The sequence below is a fragment of the Berkeleyomyces rouxiae genome (assembly GCF_048999995.1).
Source record: "Berkeleyomyces rouxiae strain 22BRR77 chromosome Unknown BrBRR77_ptg000002l, whole genome shotgun sequence".
NCBI classification, from domain to species: domain Eukaryota; kingdom Fungi; phylum Ascomycota; class Sordariomycetes; order Microascales; family Ceratocystidaceae; genus Berkeleyomyces; species Berkeleyomyces rouxiae.
The window spans coordinates 4,318,116-4,334,073 of record NW_027396492.1 but is presented as its reverse complement, the minus strand read 5'-3'; the positions used below and the strand labels follow the sequence as shown (position 1 = coordinate 4,334,073).

Sequence of the window (15,958 nt, the reverse complement as noted above, 5' to 3'; positions counted from 1 at the left end):
CTCTTCTTTTCTTTTCTTGTCCCCCTCTCTGTTATCTTGCACATGCCATCATCGCCATGGCCAACGTCCATATAAACCCACAGCCCAATCAAGCTACCATCGCCAACAACCAAACCCACCTCCTCTTCCACAACAGCATGGCGCACTACAGATCTCCAACATGGACCAAGAGGTTCTCCCGACGGCCCTCCAGCTTTGACGACCACATCTCGCCACGCCATAGCCCGGCGCTTACTGCGCTCCCCAACGACACTATCCGCTCCGATCGCCCTCGCTCAAACTCCACCAACATCGATTATCGCAGCCCCAACTCAAGCCCACGCATATCGCATCACGATTCTTTGCCAGACCTCATGGCCGAGGTCCGTGGCGAAACCAACTCGTCCCAACATTACCAAACAAAGACCAGAGATGCCACTGTTCACCACAGACTCTCCCAACAGTCTCTCTCAGACCAAAAGACCCTCCACGAATCTTCCGGCCGCTCATCTTCACAATTCAAGCAGGAACATGGCACCATCAGAACATCTTCCTCGCAACCAAATCTCTACGAAAACACCGCTTCCAATACTTCTGAACGCCGCCATTCCGACTCTGATTCTATAAAATTCCTCCCAGGATAGTAAGTTTTCCCCCTCCCCTCCCGCTCAGCACACTCTCTTTTCACTTAACAACTTGCGACTAATACTCTATTAGCTGGTGGATGACCCTTGACGCTGCTGAACAAGATGGCATTGTAAGCGCTGCTCGCGAAGTTGTGAGCCGCTGCCGTTTTAGCAGTACTCGTGTCCTTCCCTTGATGACTGGCACTGAAAACACCACGAACAATGCCGATGGAATCTCACAATATACCCGCTACGGCCCTTGGTCCACCATGCCACTTTCTCTTATTTCGGCCGTGGGCTCCGTCATAATGGTTCTGCGTGGCTCTGAGCTTGTCTCGAGTCTTTCCCCTTCGGCCGGTGTGCGATATGATGGCTACTACAAGGTCATTCAGTACGGCAGTAGCATGGACTCAGAGACTGGCCAACACTGCTGCAGAATCACGCTCCAGCGTGTCGTTGGCCAAACCAGCATTGAAGACCTGCGTCACATTCCACGCCAATCACAAGTCGAGGACTGGATTTTGTACGACCGTCTCGAGGCCATGTCCGATTCCTCTGGTCGGAGCCGAGGCGACCTCATGCACGAACTGACCCAGGAGTATTCGCGCAGATCTTCTGCGTCATCGGCCGAACTTACACTGCCATCTCCTCCTTCTGCAGCTGCAGAAGCCCCCCCGCCCCCCCCACTAGCCATGCCGCGATCCTTCCCTCTTGCTCCTCTATCACTTCCACCTCCAGTTCCCATCAAGGATATCGTGCGAACTTTGCCTGCTGTAATACCCGAGGATCCGTTGGAGGAAGAGTTCGAAGCTCTCGACCTTCATCAAGAGCGTCGCGGGAGCGCCCTGTCAACCTCGTACAAGCTCTCTCCCTGATACCTTGAATGTGTTTGTTCAATTCCACACTTGCTTTTCATGTTTCATCATCGACGACACCAGACTTTTCACACATATTTATCCTAGCATGGCGTTTTGTTTTTGGGTCAATCGGGTTGGCTGGCTTTTCAAGGCCTACTGCAGCGCATAGAGCTCTCTCATCATTTCACTTTTTTTTGGTTATTTATTTTCACAACTACAGCGGGGCTCAACAGGACCACATCATGATTTGTTTTTCATTTAGATATCAACCGGCATGTTATAAAATCAAGACACATTTTTCATCCCATTTACACGTACATACTCTCCAACTCGGCGTGTTTTCTCTCTGCTCACATTGTCGTGATGTGGTGTAACCGTGAATGCCTGTACATTCCGAGTGCCCAGACGCAAGGGTTTATCCGTCCATGCCGCAGTTGACAGTAGGGTTAGGTGTTACACTGCTACCCCTCCGAATAACTACACAGAATCTTATGGACAAGATGTGAATTTTCTGATGCTCTTTTCCCTCTTGTTGGCAGCACAACATTGGAACTGGCCTTGTTTATACGGGCTTCATCTGCAATTGAGGCCAAACTTGTACAATTGTTTCCACATCCTTTTTTTTTTCTTTTTTTCCTTGAACACTCGAACTAGGCGATTCCATATTCAACTCCCTTCGACAAGCGTTTTAATTTTTTTCTTCCCGACTCACGCAATGGCGAAAAAGGGAGCCGATTCAGCCAAAGCCAAGGGCGGTGCTGCAAACAAGGGCGGCAAGGCAGACGACAAGGCCGGCAAGGTCAAGGGCGCCCAGAGCATCAACGTGCGCCACATCTTGGTAATGTCTCACCCTCCGTTGCGTCTGTTTGATGTCGAGTAGTGCAGAATGAAGGGGGAGAGGGAGAGAAAGAGAGAGTGTGTGGCCGTGGCACCGGCAAACAGTGACGACAGCAACGGGCGTATCAGGAAGAAGAGGAGCGGGAGGGAGGCTGATGCGGCTCGCTGGCGTCGGCACTGGTTGCTAGAGGTGCTTCAGAGGCACAGCACAGCAGCAGGGAGAGAGTGAGAGGAGGAGGGGCCACGGAGTTGACGTGGCTCTGAGAATCGAAAGGCGAGAGCTGTGATGTGTTCTCTATTTTTCTTTGCTGACTGTTGTTGAATGTCTACGCCGGACACCACTGGGATAGTGCGAGAAGCATTCAAAGAAAGAAGAGGCCCTTGCCAAGATCCGCGAGGGCGTCAAGTTTGACGAAGTGGCTCGACAGTTCTCCGAAGACAAGGCGAGACAAGGTGAGCAATGTCTTCTGCAACCTGCGACTCTCCCCCCAACAGCTTGGACCTTGGACTTGCCGCTTGCTACACTTGTGCCATCCGATATATCAGCTGCTGCCCCTTTGTGTCCGCAGATACGAGAATCACACCCATCTAACACCTCCACTCCATTCCTTTTGCAGGCGGTGCCTTGGGCTGGAAGACCCGCGGCGGCCTGGACCCCAAGTTCGAGGAGGTTGCCTATGCGCTGGAAGACAGCACCACGGCGAATCCCAAGATCGGCGAGGCCAAGACCGGCTTTGGATACCACATCATCATGGTGAGTCTCGTGCGAAAAAGAAAAAAAAGAGACACGTATTTATGTGTGTGTGGCATGGTGTGCTAATCAGTTTGTCACATGCAGGTCGAGGGCAGAAAATGAGCGGCAGTTTATGCTTGTGGGAGCCCGGCTCCGTCTTGCACGTCATGTAGGTTCGACAATGCACATCGCAACTTCAAAGAGTTGACCTGAATACCAGAACTTGAAACACCAGAAGCCCCTGACGTTGGTAGGAAACTGAAAAATAAGAATTCAGCCTGGCCATGTCTGAAATTACACGCCAGCTGATAATTCATGTGTGTCCAAGACAACAAACATTCCCTTTGTATTGAAAACTTCACCCAGACCCAACGACGTCATAGCTAGTAGCCAGTGTTGGTCTTTCTTTCCCCCGCCCACCCACGTGAGAAGCATCGTGCATGCCTCGCTTATGCCAGAATGCAGACCTTGGTCCCGAACAAACACCACGAAAGACATGCGGGGAAGAGCATGTCAAGACATTCAAAAGCATGGTCACATGGTCACAAAGAGATGCAGGATACGTTTGTTGGTCGAAGAAAACTTTTCGTTGTTCATTGTCGCATGATAACCGGTTTCCCCTATTTAGATGCTGATATGTAGGGCAGCATTATATCTTTTTTTTGGTTGGGTAGAGGCAGAACGCGCTTACTGCTCCGACTGGAAGTAGTTGAGCAGGATGCTGCGCTCCTGAGACTCCTCACCCCAGTCCTTGACGACAACGCAAGAGCAGTTGACGACCTTGCGGGCGTTGCCCTCACGGTCCAGAACGCCTGTGGAATGAACGTGTTAGTTGGCTGTCATTGCATGTGCCAAGAGAGGCATGCGCCCCTCCGGCCGATAGAAATTCAAAAGGTTGTGTGCAACTTACAAAGACCGGCCCACTCGCCGAGCTCCTTGCCATCAGGAACCTTGATCAGGGGAATGTTGTGCTCCGAGCAGAGGGCGATGACGAGCTTCTTGTAAGCCTCCTCCTCGCAAGCCTCGTTCAGGACGCACATGTGAGCCTGGCGACGGTCCAGGGCCTTGGAAGCCTCACGGAGACCGCGGGCAAGACCATCGTGCATCAGAGACAGCTTCAGGACACCCTTCAGGGCCTCCAGAACGGTGATCTGGCCCTTGGGAGCGGCATCGGCGGAGACCTCGACCTCCTGGGGAATGTTATCTTCTACGTCCGACTATACGCAGAGAAAGACTCGGTGGTTAGCATGACTGTCCGTGGGTAGGCTTTTTGTGTCCTTTGATTTGCCCTCTCATCACATGACGAAGCCTGGTGGACGACGCTCGGCTCATGCAGACGGCTGCGCAACTTTATCGACGAGGGGGCCGTCGTAGCTTGTCGTGATGGCGATGAAGAGGAACAAAAGAGATAATCGAAAGAATTACAGCCGCTGTCATCCACGACAGCGGCCATCAAACACGCAGCTCAACTCACCATCTTGACTGTTCGTTTCTCAAAGAATTGCCAGGATCGATCCTCGAAGAAAGTTGTGTTTAGGTGGAAAGGAGAAGAAAAGGAAAAATAGAGCACGACGAGAGTTGATAAAATCGTGCATCCCACTCACAAAAAAAAACCTAGACTTTCGACTTACTCCGCTGGCCACACTAGTTTGCCCACATAAACGCTGAAAACCCGGTTGGCACTGCAAGTGGGCGTATTTGTGGGTTAGCAGCCCCTCACTTGAGCCTTGGCTGTAGCGCCACTTCGCCAGAAGCCACTCATTTTGCGCTGGTGTGGCTTTAGGGCACGCAACCAATATTCCAGTGGGGCACACCAATTTCCAATTGGACACATAATTGTGGAGTTTTTGTGGGTAGGCAAATTTTCCTGGCGCTAGGTGTGCTGCGTTGTTGTTAATAGCTTCTGGCCTTGCTCCCTTGGCCTCTTGATTCCTGCTTGATCGCACCATCGACTTCATCGTCCACAAGAGGTATGTGAACAGACAATTATTGGGAGAAAAAAAATCGACTCGAAGGCGGTTGTATTGTCGGACAGGACTATGGCAAGCCTTTTCACGATGGCGGAGGAGAGCAATCAGGCCGGCTGATCGACCACACTGAACCGCTGCGGGAGTTGGTCTACTCGCGAAAGAAATTATTCGACGACAGCTCTGTGAAATGAGCCGAGCCATCCCCGCGATGCCTTCAATGGCAGACTAGCTGGCGCCTGATACGCTTCTCCTCTTCAATACTGAGCGGCAGAACCCTCGTCACAATTCAATCGTCGATCGAGGGCACTCTCCTCGCTTTTTGAGCCTCAGCGAAAGGCTAACCACATCGCTTCGCACGTTGGCAGATACCTCACTTCCTCACCCGATTTCCCACGATTTGAGAATCTCACAACCGCCAAAATGGTTCGCGCTTCCGTCCTCCACGATGCTCTTAAGACCATCAACAACGCCGAGAAGGCTGGCAAGCGCCAGGCCCTGATCCACCCTTCCTCGAAGGTCATCATCAAGTTCCTGCAGGTCATGCAGAAGCACGGTAAGCCGCCATCATATGATACAACTTGGACAAGATGCATCAAAGAATAAAAGTCGACAGCCCAGCAAGATCAACACAGCATCTCCTTTCCATTCGGCATGATAACTAGGGCGAACGTCTTAATTCCCACGACTCAGCCCCTATAAACTGCCGATATATCAACTGTGGAGATCTTACACGGGCTGTTGACGTTTATTCTTCCGTGCAACTTTTCGTTTAAATCGCCACGACATTTCAACTAACCGTTGTCTTTTTTTAGGCTACATTGGCGAGTTCGAGGAGGTCGATGACCACCGCTCCGGCAAGATTGTCGTTCAGCTGAACGGCCGCCTGAACAAGACCGGCGTCATCTCCCCCCGCTACAACGTCCGCCTGGCCGACCTCGAGAAGTGGGTTGTCAAGCTGCTGCCCGCCCGTCAGTTCGGCTACGTTATCCTGACCACCTCCGCTGGTATCATGGACCACGAGGAGGCTCGTCGCAAGCACGTCTCCGGCAAGATCATTGGCTTCTTCTACTAAGAAGTATCTTTGGACCTGGCGAAAAAAATAAAAAAAGGAAACTATTTTCATAAAGCACAAAAGTAACGACTTGTTTTTTCTTTCATCTATGGGACGTGTGTATTTAAAGACGAGGCCAATGTACGGGATGGACTGTTAAAATGGCATGGCGTTCTCGGGGACCGTATGCAGATCAATCAATTCTTTGACGAGCTTCAAGAACAACAAACACAGGCCAATTGCATGTCCATGCCCGTGGTGTGTGTCGGCACAGACTTGAGGCGGGGCACATGTGTACTGGCCTACAGATGGGTGTAGTCAGGTTGAACGTGTAAAGTTTCGGGTCGTAAAATGGAGTGCAAAAACACGTGGTTGCATGTAGCAGCCGGGAAGAGATGTGGTGCGACTCTAGGGCGGGTGATTTCTTGCAGAGCCTCATCTGATCTGGAGGGCATGTTTGTATTGGGGCTGAGTTGATGGTTGATCAAACCAGGGCTCCGACGTGAGGAGGCCTTGGCGTCCATGGGATCAATGGGCGAGTCCAGGGAAGCATAGCTGGACTGATTCGTAGGGCTGTATATGGAAAAGTGAAATTAAAACAGCGAAGCCATGGAAGCAACCACGCAATGCGTGCGCGTTTGGGGCGTGGCGTCTTGAGCCATTTGGATGGATGATATTTATTGGTGGACAGGGCCCAAAGGGAAAGGGAAAACGAACACGAACGGGCCCTGGTGGCTCAAAACCTGGACCAAACCAAGTGGGAAGGAGCGCAACACGAGTGTTTCCAGTTTGCTGGCAGTGCAGTAATTGCTCGCAAGTGTTATCAGAAGATAGAGACTCTGTTCTGGACAAAGCAGTTTCTCCTTTTGATCTCAAGAGGTTTTCTGGGCAAGTGACACGAATATCAGCTTCTCCTTCTTTTCTTTTTTAAAAACTTTCTCATCTCGTTTGTTCTTTGTGACAGCGGCGCTTATTTCTTCTTTTCTCTTTTACTCGTCTCATTGTTTTTGGTTGCTTGGCTGCTTTTTTGTTTTGGTGTACAAAGTTATAGCCGCAAATCGCCACCCGTTGCCATCGTTTTCATTGTTGACTTACAGCCCCTAAAAAAACAACACAAGAAATCCTCCCCTCCTCTGTACGAAAAGAAATACGGCCCCCCACACGTCGATCCCGCACTTCCGGCGCCATCATGATAGCCGCAAGCCATGTGATGGACGGCGACAAGTCGACTGGCCGGTCGCTGGCGAGCTTTGTGGCCGCGCAAGCCGGCGCTGCGAAAGAGCTCTATGCACCGATCCGGCATTCGCTGCTGAGGGGCTTCGCCAGCCAGCGCCGCAGAGTCGTGGTGGTGTGGCTCGTTTTCGTGATGCTGTGCATTTCCAGCCTCAACTCTCCCGTATCAAACTCCGCACCTTCATACAGCCCCGACGGCACGCTGCTGGCCGGCGAGACGGACGAGGACAGGGCCCTGGACAGCTTGTTTGCGGCAACACAGTCCATGCTGCACCCCGCCATGCGCCTAATCAAGCAGGCCGAAGCTTCGTTCCAGCACAAGGCCGACCACCAGTCCAAGACACTGGAAGAGGCCGTGGCCGCCTACCGCCATCGCTATGGCATCCCGCCGCCGCCGAACTTTGATACGTGGTACCGCTTTGCCACCGACGCCGACTTTCAGCTGATTGATGAATTCGACACGATCCACCACAACCTGCGGCCGTTCTGGGGCCTGAAGCCGGCGACGCTCCGCGCAAGAACTAGGGAGGCGCTTGGCCACGGCAATGATTTGCTTGCAATCTCCATCCGCAACGGCGAGGTCAGCTACTCCAGAGGCAGCCGCGAGTGGCAGGTCAATGCTACCGTGGCCATGATATCCAAGTTCATCCAGTACCTCCCCGACATGGACCTGGCCTTTAACGTCAACGACGAGCCCAAGATCTACCTTCCACACGACGACCTGACTCGTCTGCTCAACAGTGCTGATGCGCGCATGGCAAAGGCCAGCCAGGCCACCAGTCTGGAAGGCACATTTAGTGCCAGGCCCGAGGACATGGGCGCTGGGAAAAGTTTGCTGAACCAAAAAACTACGCGCTTCAATGACATCTCTCGCCAGCAGAGCTGGGGCCTGTCGCGCATGACCTGTGACCCCGCCAGCCCGGCGCGCAGCCTAGAGGAAGATGCGCAGGACGATAGCAGCGAAGCCTGCTACACCGACATGTGCTTTGTTTCGAACATGACGGCCTTTACGGATGTCTGCAGATCGCCATCACTCGCGACGTCGTATGGCTTCTTTGTGTGCCCAAATTCCCTGACTGTGTCTCATGACCTGATCCCCATCTTCTCGCAGTCCAAGTTCTCCACAAGCGCAGATATCCTGTACCCGTCGCCGTGGTACTGGGCTGACAAGGTCAAGTACAATGAAAGCGCAGATCGCAGCTGGGAGGAAAAGGAAGACGACTTGTACTGGCGAGGATCAACCACGGGCGGCTACTCGCATCGGGGCGCATGGCGTCGTCAGCATCGACAGAAAATCGTCGAGGGGCTCACAGTTGTATCCTCCGACGTCAAGATTCTCGCCAACAACGGCACAGCCGAGGAGCCAGCCTGGGTCGAGGAGACGGCCGTCCCTGCGCTGCTAGCCGGGGCCGCCAACGTGTCCTTTAGCCATGTCGGCCAATGCGAAGAGGGCGACTGCGCGGCGCAAAAGGACTTTTTCAAAATCGAAGAATACGAATCCTCAGGCTCGGCCTGGGCGCACCGCTTTCTGCTCGACATGGACGGCAACGCCTTTTCCGGCCGCTTCTACGCCTTTCTACAGAGCCACAGCCTGCCGCTCAAGTACGCGCTGGCGCGCGAGTGGCACGCCGAGCGCGTCCTGCCGTGGCTGCACTACGTGCCACTCAGCCTGCGCGGCCGCGAGTGGTGGGAGCTGCTGCGCTGGCTGCGCGCTGAGCCCGAGGGCCGCGCGTGGGCGCACGAGGCGGCTGAGGCTGGCCGGGACTGGGCGGCCAAGGCGCTGCGCAAGACGGACATGGAGGTCTGGTTCTTCCGGCTGCTGCTGGAGTACGGGCGGGTGATTGACGATAATAGAGAGGATATTGGGTTTGAGATGCCGCGGGAGGCGCCGGCGGCGCCCGAGCCACATGTGGAATAAGATCTGGTACATGTGTACATACATAGGCAGGTGTTTTGTTTTGTGATTTTAGGCCTTGATATATTCTTAGACGCAAGTTGATTCTGGGAGGGCGGATGGCAACTTTGATAATATTCAGCAATGCTTTAAACATTTACATATTTGATTTCTCTAACGGCCCTCAAGCAACAAGACGTCCAAAAGCCTTTGTTTTTTTTCCTTTTCTAATACGATCATGGCAAGACTTGAAAACATGGAATATCACAGGCCAAAAAAAGAACAAGTAAAAAGAAAAGGAAAGAAAAAGGCAATAAACAGATAAAGACCCATTCCAAACTCCAACTATAAACAACCATTTCATATCTGCTCGCCCAAGAGCGCCCGTGGCGCCTGGTGAATCGGTCTAACACATACACGACAAACTGGTCTGGGCGCCTCAGTCGTCGTTTGCGCCGCGATCGCGGTCCTGGTCCTCCTGCGTAACGGGATGGAGGTCGTCGGGCTGGTCCTTGTCGTGGTAATCAGCGTCGGCGTCGGCGTCGAGGCCAGCCGCAGCCTCGGGCTCCAGGTCGACCTGGGCATCAGGGTCAGCGTCGGCGTCGGCGTCGGCAGGCTCCTCGGCGCACGGGTTCTCCTTGAAGGCGAGCATGGCGTCGCGCATGTCCTCGGGCGGCTCCTCGATGCGCACGTCGAGCGCGTCGAGCTCCTGGCGTTCCTCGTCCTGCTGGGTGAAGCCGCGGTGGATGTCGAGGCGGCGCTGGCGCTGGGGGCGGATGGCGGAGCGCTGCATGACGGGGTAGTACCACATGGCTTTCTGGGCGGGGGCAGGGGCAGAGTCGGAGCCGGCGTCCTTGCCGTCGGAGAAGGCCACGAGCAGCTCCTCGGCGTACTTTGTAGTGTGGTTGAGCTCGACTTCCTTGGCGGTCTCGTAGCCGCGCACGCGCTCGAAGCGGAAGCACGGCCCGTTGTCGGACTTGTGCGAGTAGAGCGCGGCGTCGTCGTTGTTGGGGTTGTCGGGGTTGAACTTTGCGCGGAAGCGCTTGGTGTCGGCGGTCGAATGGGTGAGGAAGAAGTCGTAGTTCATCATGGGCGGCGGCTTGCTGTAGTTGAGCGGGTCGCGCTCGTGCAGCTCCAGCGCCTGGTGGTACGCGGCTTCTTCTGACGGCGTGGTCTCGACGGGCTTGAGCAGGCCGTTGATCAGCCGCTCGTCGTAGTGCGTGCTGGGCGGCACGGGGTTGGTCAGGAACTTGATGGTGACGTAGGCGCCCGAGTCGGGGAAGGCGTCGAGGTCGGGCAGGATGGGGAAGGCGTCGACGAGCTTGAGGTTGCGGTTTTCGGGGTGCTTGACGGACGCGGGGTTCTTGCGATAGGCCTCGGCGAACTCGAAGCTCTTGTCAATCTTGCGCCGGATGCCGGCCGGCGAGTCGTCGTCCTCGACGGGCGCGCGGCGCTTTTCAATGCGCTTGGGCCCGCCGGCCTTGCTGTCGATAAAGGTGCGCTTCGACGACGTCGCCGAGATGTACTCGGTGCGCCGCAGGAACGAAACCGCCACGTCGGCCGGCTTGGGCGCGCCCAGGCTGTTGACCGGGCGCAGCAGCGGGCGGTCGCGCGGGTGGACGGCGGGCGCGGCCGCAGGTGCTTGGATTGCTGGCGGAGGGGGGCAACAGGGTCAGTCGGAGTAGGAGAATGGCGGAGCCCGGGGCAGACTTACAGCTTTCGTCGCCGTCGAACACGCCCGGCATGCCGACCAGGTCCAGCGGCATGCCCAGCTCGGCGTCAGCTTCAATGTTGAGCAGCTGCTCGCGCACCATGCGGGTTGTGAAGCCGGGCCCGGTGTACTGGCCGCTCGACAAGCCGGTGTTGGGAATGTCGAGCAGCTTCGGCGGCAGCTGCGGCGGCGGCAGCGTATTGGCGTAGCGCACGCGCGCAATGTAGTCCTGGTGGACCACGCGGGAGCCGTTGCTGGAGGACGGCTTGGAGCTGGACATGGTGGGCGAGTGCCGGAGGGAGAGTGCCGTTCGGAGAAGGCCGTGGATTTCGTGGGTCGAGTGAGGGCGTCTCGGGCTCGGGGCGATCGCTGGTGCAGAAGTGAGGGTGCGAGTTGTCTGCAAGCAGGTTGGCGAGATGCTGCACAAGGCTGAGATGCAAGGCTGAAAGCACGAAAAAAGAAGTGGGGCTGACTATGATTCGGGTCAACAGAAGGCAACGGGGCCGGGAAGGCCGGCGGAGGCTTCGCGGACGCTAGAAACAGGCCGGCAGCATACGGAAAGCCGTGCGGAGCTACGGGAGAGTCCATTGGCCCAGCCGGCGCCCACCTGGCCGAGCCAATTGCCGTGGTCGCCGGCATCGATGGTAGGGTCACGTGACCACATGGCCAGCTGCTGAGTCAGCGCTGTGCCGCCCAATCAGAGCGCACGAGATTTTCATCATACGACTTAGCCGGGCAGACGAAGCCGCAGCATCTTCGTCCCGAGAGAAGAAAAAACCTTTAGCTCATCGATCTTTGAAGACGTGTGTAGAACTTTGAGAAACGCCGCCAGCTGCTGCTTTTTTTCTTCTTCTTCTTCTTTTCTTCTCGCTGCTTCACGCTCAACCACCGCTTGGACTCGGCCGCCTCCACTTCTTGTGGCACATTTATTTTTTTCTTCTTCCTTCTTTTTTTTTCCCGGAATAATCAATCCCCTCTTCCATCTCACTCCTCCTCCACCCGCCACCACCATCCGCCACCCGCCTCCCGCCTCTCGAAATTCACCATGATGCGCTCTGCGACCTCGTCCCTGCTCCGCCGCTCCGTTACCCGCGCCGGCATGCCGGCCGTCGGCACCCGCGCCGCCTCGACCGCCCTGTCCAAGCCCACGCTGGCCAACATCGAGAAGCGCTGGGAGGGCATGCCCATGCAGGAGCAGGCCGAGCTGTGGATGGCTCTGCGCGACCGCATGAAGGAGAACTGGAACGATCTGACTGTGCAGGAGAAGAAGGCTGGTGGGTATTTCCCTTGATACACGCTTTCCCCTCCTCCTCCGAGACTCGCCGAATTCCCTCCGAATCAACAAACAAGCCCGCCCACCCGATTGCCCGAGCCGCACCTCCGTCTGTTTCCGCTTCGTCCAATTGCTGCCAATTGGCCTGTCTGCGGCACGTTCAACCCCCCCTCTCGGACGAGCGGATGCGGCCTGTTTGTTTTCTCGGCCAGCCCAGCTCCCACTACACCCAAGCTAGCCCGGCCCGCCCCGGCCGCCCATCACGTCTCCCCGGCGTCATTGCGCTAAAAGCAATTCCTTCCCCTCCGACGGCCATATATACACTGCGTGGAACAGGACTTTGGTATACTAACTGCTTGCTTGCCCCCCGCCCATAGCCTACTGGATCGCCTTTGGTCCCCACGGTCCCCGCGCCGAGGCCCCCGCCGGCGAGAAGGCCCGCGTTGCCACCGGCACCGCCATCGGCATTGCCGCCAGTCTGGTCATCTTCCTGATCATCCGCTCGCTCGCCAAGCCTGCTCCCGAGACCATGAACCAGCAGTGGCAGGAGGCTGCCAACGAGAAGCTCAAGGTGCGTTGCCCGCCGACAGACACAAGCCCCCCATGTCCGCCGCCCCGATTCCCCCAAGACCAACGTGCTAACCACTTCTCTCTCCCTTTTTCCCCCGCCACAGAGCCAGAACGCCGACCCCATCACCGGTATCTCGTCTCCCGGCTACTCCGGCAAAGGCCAGGTCCAGTCTCCTCCCCGCTATTAATTTCAGCTACTCTCTAGATATCAGTCATTATTCATCCGAACCACCTCTCTTTTTTTTGTTTCCTTTTCTTCTTGTTCTTTTGCTCGCATTCTCTCGCCTGTTTGCTTCTTCCCCATTCGTCAGTAGACTTCTTCGGGGTGATTCAGAGTCTTCTTGACACACACTTTGTCTTGCTTCTTTTCTTTTCGCAATATTTGGTCTGGCTTTGCTTGGGAGTGCGTGGCTTTGTATACTACCATTACCCCCTCTGCTTGTCATTCACAAGAGGCGAAGAACAGAAAACAACCCTTTCTACTCCCCCAAAAAAGAATACTACACCTTGCACCATCTCTCCCAGCAAAGACATGGACAGACAGGACAAGAGACCCCGTGAATGACAGAGACGAAGGGAAAGAAGAAAAGATACAAATGTGTAGTACTAGTCCATGTATAGCATGTAAAAAAAGAAAAACAAAAAAACGAACCCCTCCAGTCGCTTGCATATTTGGACTGTTGGAACTTTGACAAGTATAAAAAAAAACGCTAAAACTGGTAGACAATATCAACAAAAGGCAAAACGAGTGAAAGCCCCGTCCTCCGTTTAACCACCACGGACAAGGAGAAGCGAGAAAGATGGAAACAAAACACTGGGCTCGAGACCCCAACCAAACCAGCCCTTCGGAGTTCGGAGGCGCCGGCCCGGCCTATGCGTCTCTACCGGGCCAAAGGTGCCTGGACGCTAGTAACTAACATGGAATCAGTATCTCTACGCAGGAGGGGAGGCCAAACCCACTGCGGTCCCGCGCCGCCGCTGGCAACAGACTATGCGCTGCCCAGCCCAGCCATCTTGCCCTGCGGCTCGTCGTCGGCCTCGGCCAGCACGCCGGCAGCGGCGCCGTGCACATCGGGCTTGTCCTCCTCCTTGACAAGGCGCTCGACCTCGAGCCGGCCGTCCTTTCCCCAGTACCCGGGCTTCTCAGCGCCGCGGACACAGGCCTCGGTGATGAGGACGTAGGGCATGGGCGCGTCAAAGATGGGCTCGGCGAGCACGCGCTCCATTTCCATCTTGAGCCCACGGGCGCCCGTCTCGGACTTGGCGGCGCGCTCGGCAATGGCGCGCAGGGCCTTGCGCGTGAAGAAGAGGCGCGACGGGTACGTTTCGAACAGCGCCGTGTACTGGGCGACGAGGCAGTTGCGCGGCTCGGTGAGCACGCGGAAGAGGTCGTCGACCGAGAGGTTGCTGAGGGCGCAGATGTTGTGCACGCGGCCAATCAGCTCAGGGATGAAGCCAAAGGCCTGCAGGTCCGACGGCGTCGTCAGGTCGAGCGGGGAGAAGTGGCTAGAGGGCTCGAGCGCGCCGGGCGGCTGCACGGGCTGGTGCGGCAGATGGCGGTACATTTCGAGCGGGAGGGCCGCGGCGCCGCCGCTGGCCTTGGCCTTGGCGGCAGTGCCGACGTCGGCGCCGAAGCCCAGGGCCGGGCGCGAGACGCGGCGCAGGATGAGCTTGTCGAGCCCGACAAAGGCGCCGCAGAAGACAAAGAGAATGTTGCGCGTGTCGACAGTGTACTGCTCGGTCTTACCCGACTGGCCGCCCTGTGGCGGCGGCGGCGACGGCGGCGGCGGCACTGATCCGTAGGCGCCGGGGATTGGCGTGGCGGCACGAGACGAGCGGTTGTCCTTGATGTTGAGCGTCACTTTGGAGCCCTCCACAAGCTTCAGCAGCGCCTGCTGGACGCCCTCGCCGCCGACATCGCGGCCGTTGTTGGTCTCCCGGCGGGAGATTTTGTCAAACTCGTCCAGCACCACGATGCCGTTTTCGGCCGCCTTGACGTCATAGTTGGCCTCGATCAGCAGACGCTCGATGCACGTCTCGACGTCCTGGCCAATGTAGCCAGCCTGGGTAAACGAGTTGCAGTCGGAGATGGAAAATGGTACGTTAAGCTTCTTGCTCAGAGTCCTGGATTATTTGGGGTAAGTGGTTAGCTGACGACTCACAGACCGCTCTGGACACAGACCAACAACATACTCGAGAATATACGTCTTGCCTACGCCGGTCGGACCAATAAGCAGCAGGTTGCTCTTGTCAATGTTGACTCGGTCTGGGCTGTCGGTGGTGTCAGCAAGCTGGAGGGACGCCGAGAGCGCAGCATCCAGATTCGTCTGGGTCTGGCTGTGCGGGAAGCCGGCAGGCGAGGCGGACGGCGAGTATTGCAGCGGGCCCGAGGCCATGTAGTCGTGCGGTGTCGAGTCTTCGGGGTCGTAGCGGGAATAGACGGGGTCGACGTCTCGGGCGTGGGCATCGGGCCCGGTGGCAGGCGACAGCGTGTCTGCATTCCGCAGGTCTCGCAGCTCGCGGTCGCGGGCGATTTGCTGTCGCTGGAGCTTCTCGTAGGCGCTGCGATCCTCGAGCTCAAGCTCGGAGCGGCGGCGGACGGCCTGGTAGTGGTTGAAGATGGTCGAGCAGATGGTCTTTTTGGCGCGGTCCTGGCCCACGACGTACTCGTCAACCTTGGCCTTGAGGTCGCGCGGGTAAAAGGGCGGCACGCCGGCCGCCTTGCTCTTGAAGATGGGGCCGCGGCGGGACTCGACCGAGGGGTCGTAGCTGTTGGTAAAGCCGGAGCCGAAGTCGCGGGTGCGCCGAGGGGCGGTGAGGCGCGGGGCAGCGGTGGAAAAACAGCGCACAGCGGCGGCGACGCCGGGGCTCACTGCAAGCCGCGACAGCGTGAGCCCGGCGGGCGGCGGGCGGGCGGCGCGGCCACCGGCCAAGCGTGGGCGCATAGACAAAGACGATGTCGGAGTCGGAGTCGGAATCGGCGTGGGTACCAACGACGTCATCGGCGCCAAACGGGGGGCGGTGTGGACAGGAGCACGGAGACACGGCATCGTCGAAGCAGATAATGGAATATGAGGGGCGAGCAAGCAAACACGGGCGGAGGGGAGAGAAAGCAAGAATGGCGTATTATTGAGACAAAGACATACATACATTGATGCATATACAGGCCAGTAGTGATGTGTAGTTGACTAGTTATAGTACGTACGCATGGATGTATGTATATA

At 56.5% G+C, this 15,958-nt stretch overlaps 8 protein-coding genes across 8 annotated transcripts; 5 read left to right on the top strand and 3 right to left on the bottom strand.

Moving 5' to 3' along the window:
• Nucleotides 1-56: 56 nt before the first annotated feature.
• BROUX77_002793 (uncharacterized protein) lies at nt 57-1,480 on the top strand (the record flags this gene model as incomplete). Its single annotated transcript, XM_073747372.1, has 2 exons — nt 57-622; nt 697-1,480. The coding sequence occupies 2 exons, from the start codon at nt 57-59 to the stop codon at nt 1,478-1,480; spliced, it is 1,350 nt and encodes a 449-aa protein (XP_073607875.1).
• Nucleotides 1,481-2,177: 697 nt separating this feature from the next.
• On the top strand, nt 2,178-3,155 carry BROUX77_002792 (uncharacterized protein; the record flags this gene model as incomplete). Its single annotated transcript, XM_073747371.1, has 4 exons — nt 2,178-2,300; nt 2,650-2,752; nt 2,917-3,053; nt 3,138-3,155. 4 exons carry the CDS (start codon nt 2,178-2,180, stop codon nt 3,153-3,155), a joined length of 381 nt encoding a protein of 126 aa, XP_073607874.1.
• Nucleotides 3,156-3,719: 564 nt separating this feature from the next.
• On the bottom strand, nt 3,720-4,138 carry BROUX77_002791 (uncharacterized protein; the record flags this gene model as incomplete). The annotated part of the gene is made up of 2 exons (XM_073747370.1): nt 3,720-3,844; nt 3,943-4,138. The coding sequence occupies 2 exons, from the start codon at nt 4,136-4,138 to the stop codon at nt 3,720-3,722; spliced, it is 321 nt and encodes a 106-aa protein (XP_073607873.1).
• Nucleotides 4,139-5,422: 1,284 nt separating this feature from the next.
• Nucleotides 5,423-6,074, top strand: BROUX77_002790 (uncharacterized protein; the record flags this gene model as incomplete). The annotated part of the gene is made up of 2 exons (XM_073747369.1): nt 5,423-5,555; nt 5,815-6,074. The coding sequence occupies 2 exons, from the start codon at nt 5,423-5,425 to the stop codon at nt 6,072-6,074; spliced, it is 393 nt and encodes a 130-aa protein (XP_073607872.1).
• Nucleotides 6,075-7,242: 1,168 nt separating this feature from the next.
• Nucleotides 7,243-9,204, top strand: BROUX77_002789 (uncharacterized protein; the record flags this gene model as incomplete). The annotated part of the gene is made up of 1 exon (XM_073747368.1): nt 7,243-9,204. The coding sequence occupies one exon, from the start codon at nt 7,243-7,245 to the stop codon at nt 9,202-9,204; it is 1,962 nt and encodes a 653-aa protein (XP_073607871.1).
• Nucleotides 9,205-9,619: 415 nt separating this feature from the next.
• Nucleotides 9,620-11,171, bottom strand: BROUX77_002788 (uncharacterized protein; the record flags this gene model as incomplete). Its single annotated transcript, XM_073747367.1, has 2 exons — nt 9,620-10,830; nt 10,895-11,171. 2 exons carry the CDS (start codon nt 11,169-11,171, stop codon nt 9,620-9,622), a joined length of 1,488 nt encoding a protein of 495 aa, XP_073607870.1.
• A 765-nt stretch (nt 11,172-11,936) lies between these two features.
• BROUX77_002787 (uncharacterized protein) lies at nt 11,937-12,922 on the top strand (the record flags this gene model as incomplete). Its single annotated transcript, XM_073747365.1, has 3 exons — nt 11,937-12,165; nt 12,542-12,735; nt 12,839-12,922. 3 exons carry the CDS (start codon nt 11,937-11,939, stop codon nt 12,920-12,922), a joined length of 507 nt encoding a protein of 168 aa, XP_073607869.1.
• Nucleotides 12,923-13,723: 801 nt separating this feature from the next.
• On the bottom strand, nt 13,724-15,784 carry BROUX77_002786 (uncharacterized protein; the record flags this gene model as incomplete). Its single annotated transcript, XM_073747364.1, has 2 exons — nt 13,724-14,858; nt 14,928-15,784. The coding sequence occupies 2 exons, from the start codon at nt 15,782-15,784 to the stop codon at nt 13,724-13,726; spliced, it is 1,992 nt and encodes a 663-aa protein (XP_073607868.1).
• Between the last annotated feature and the right edge of the window lie 174 nt (nt 15,785-15,958).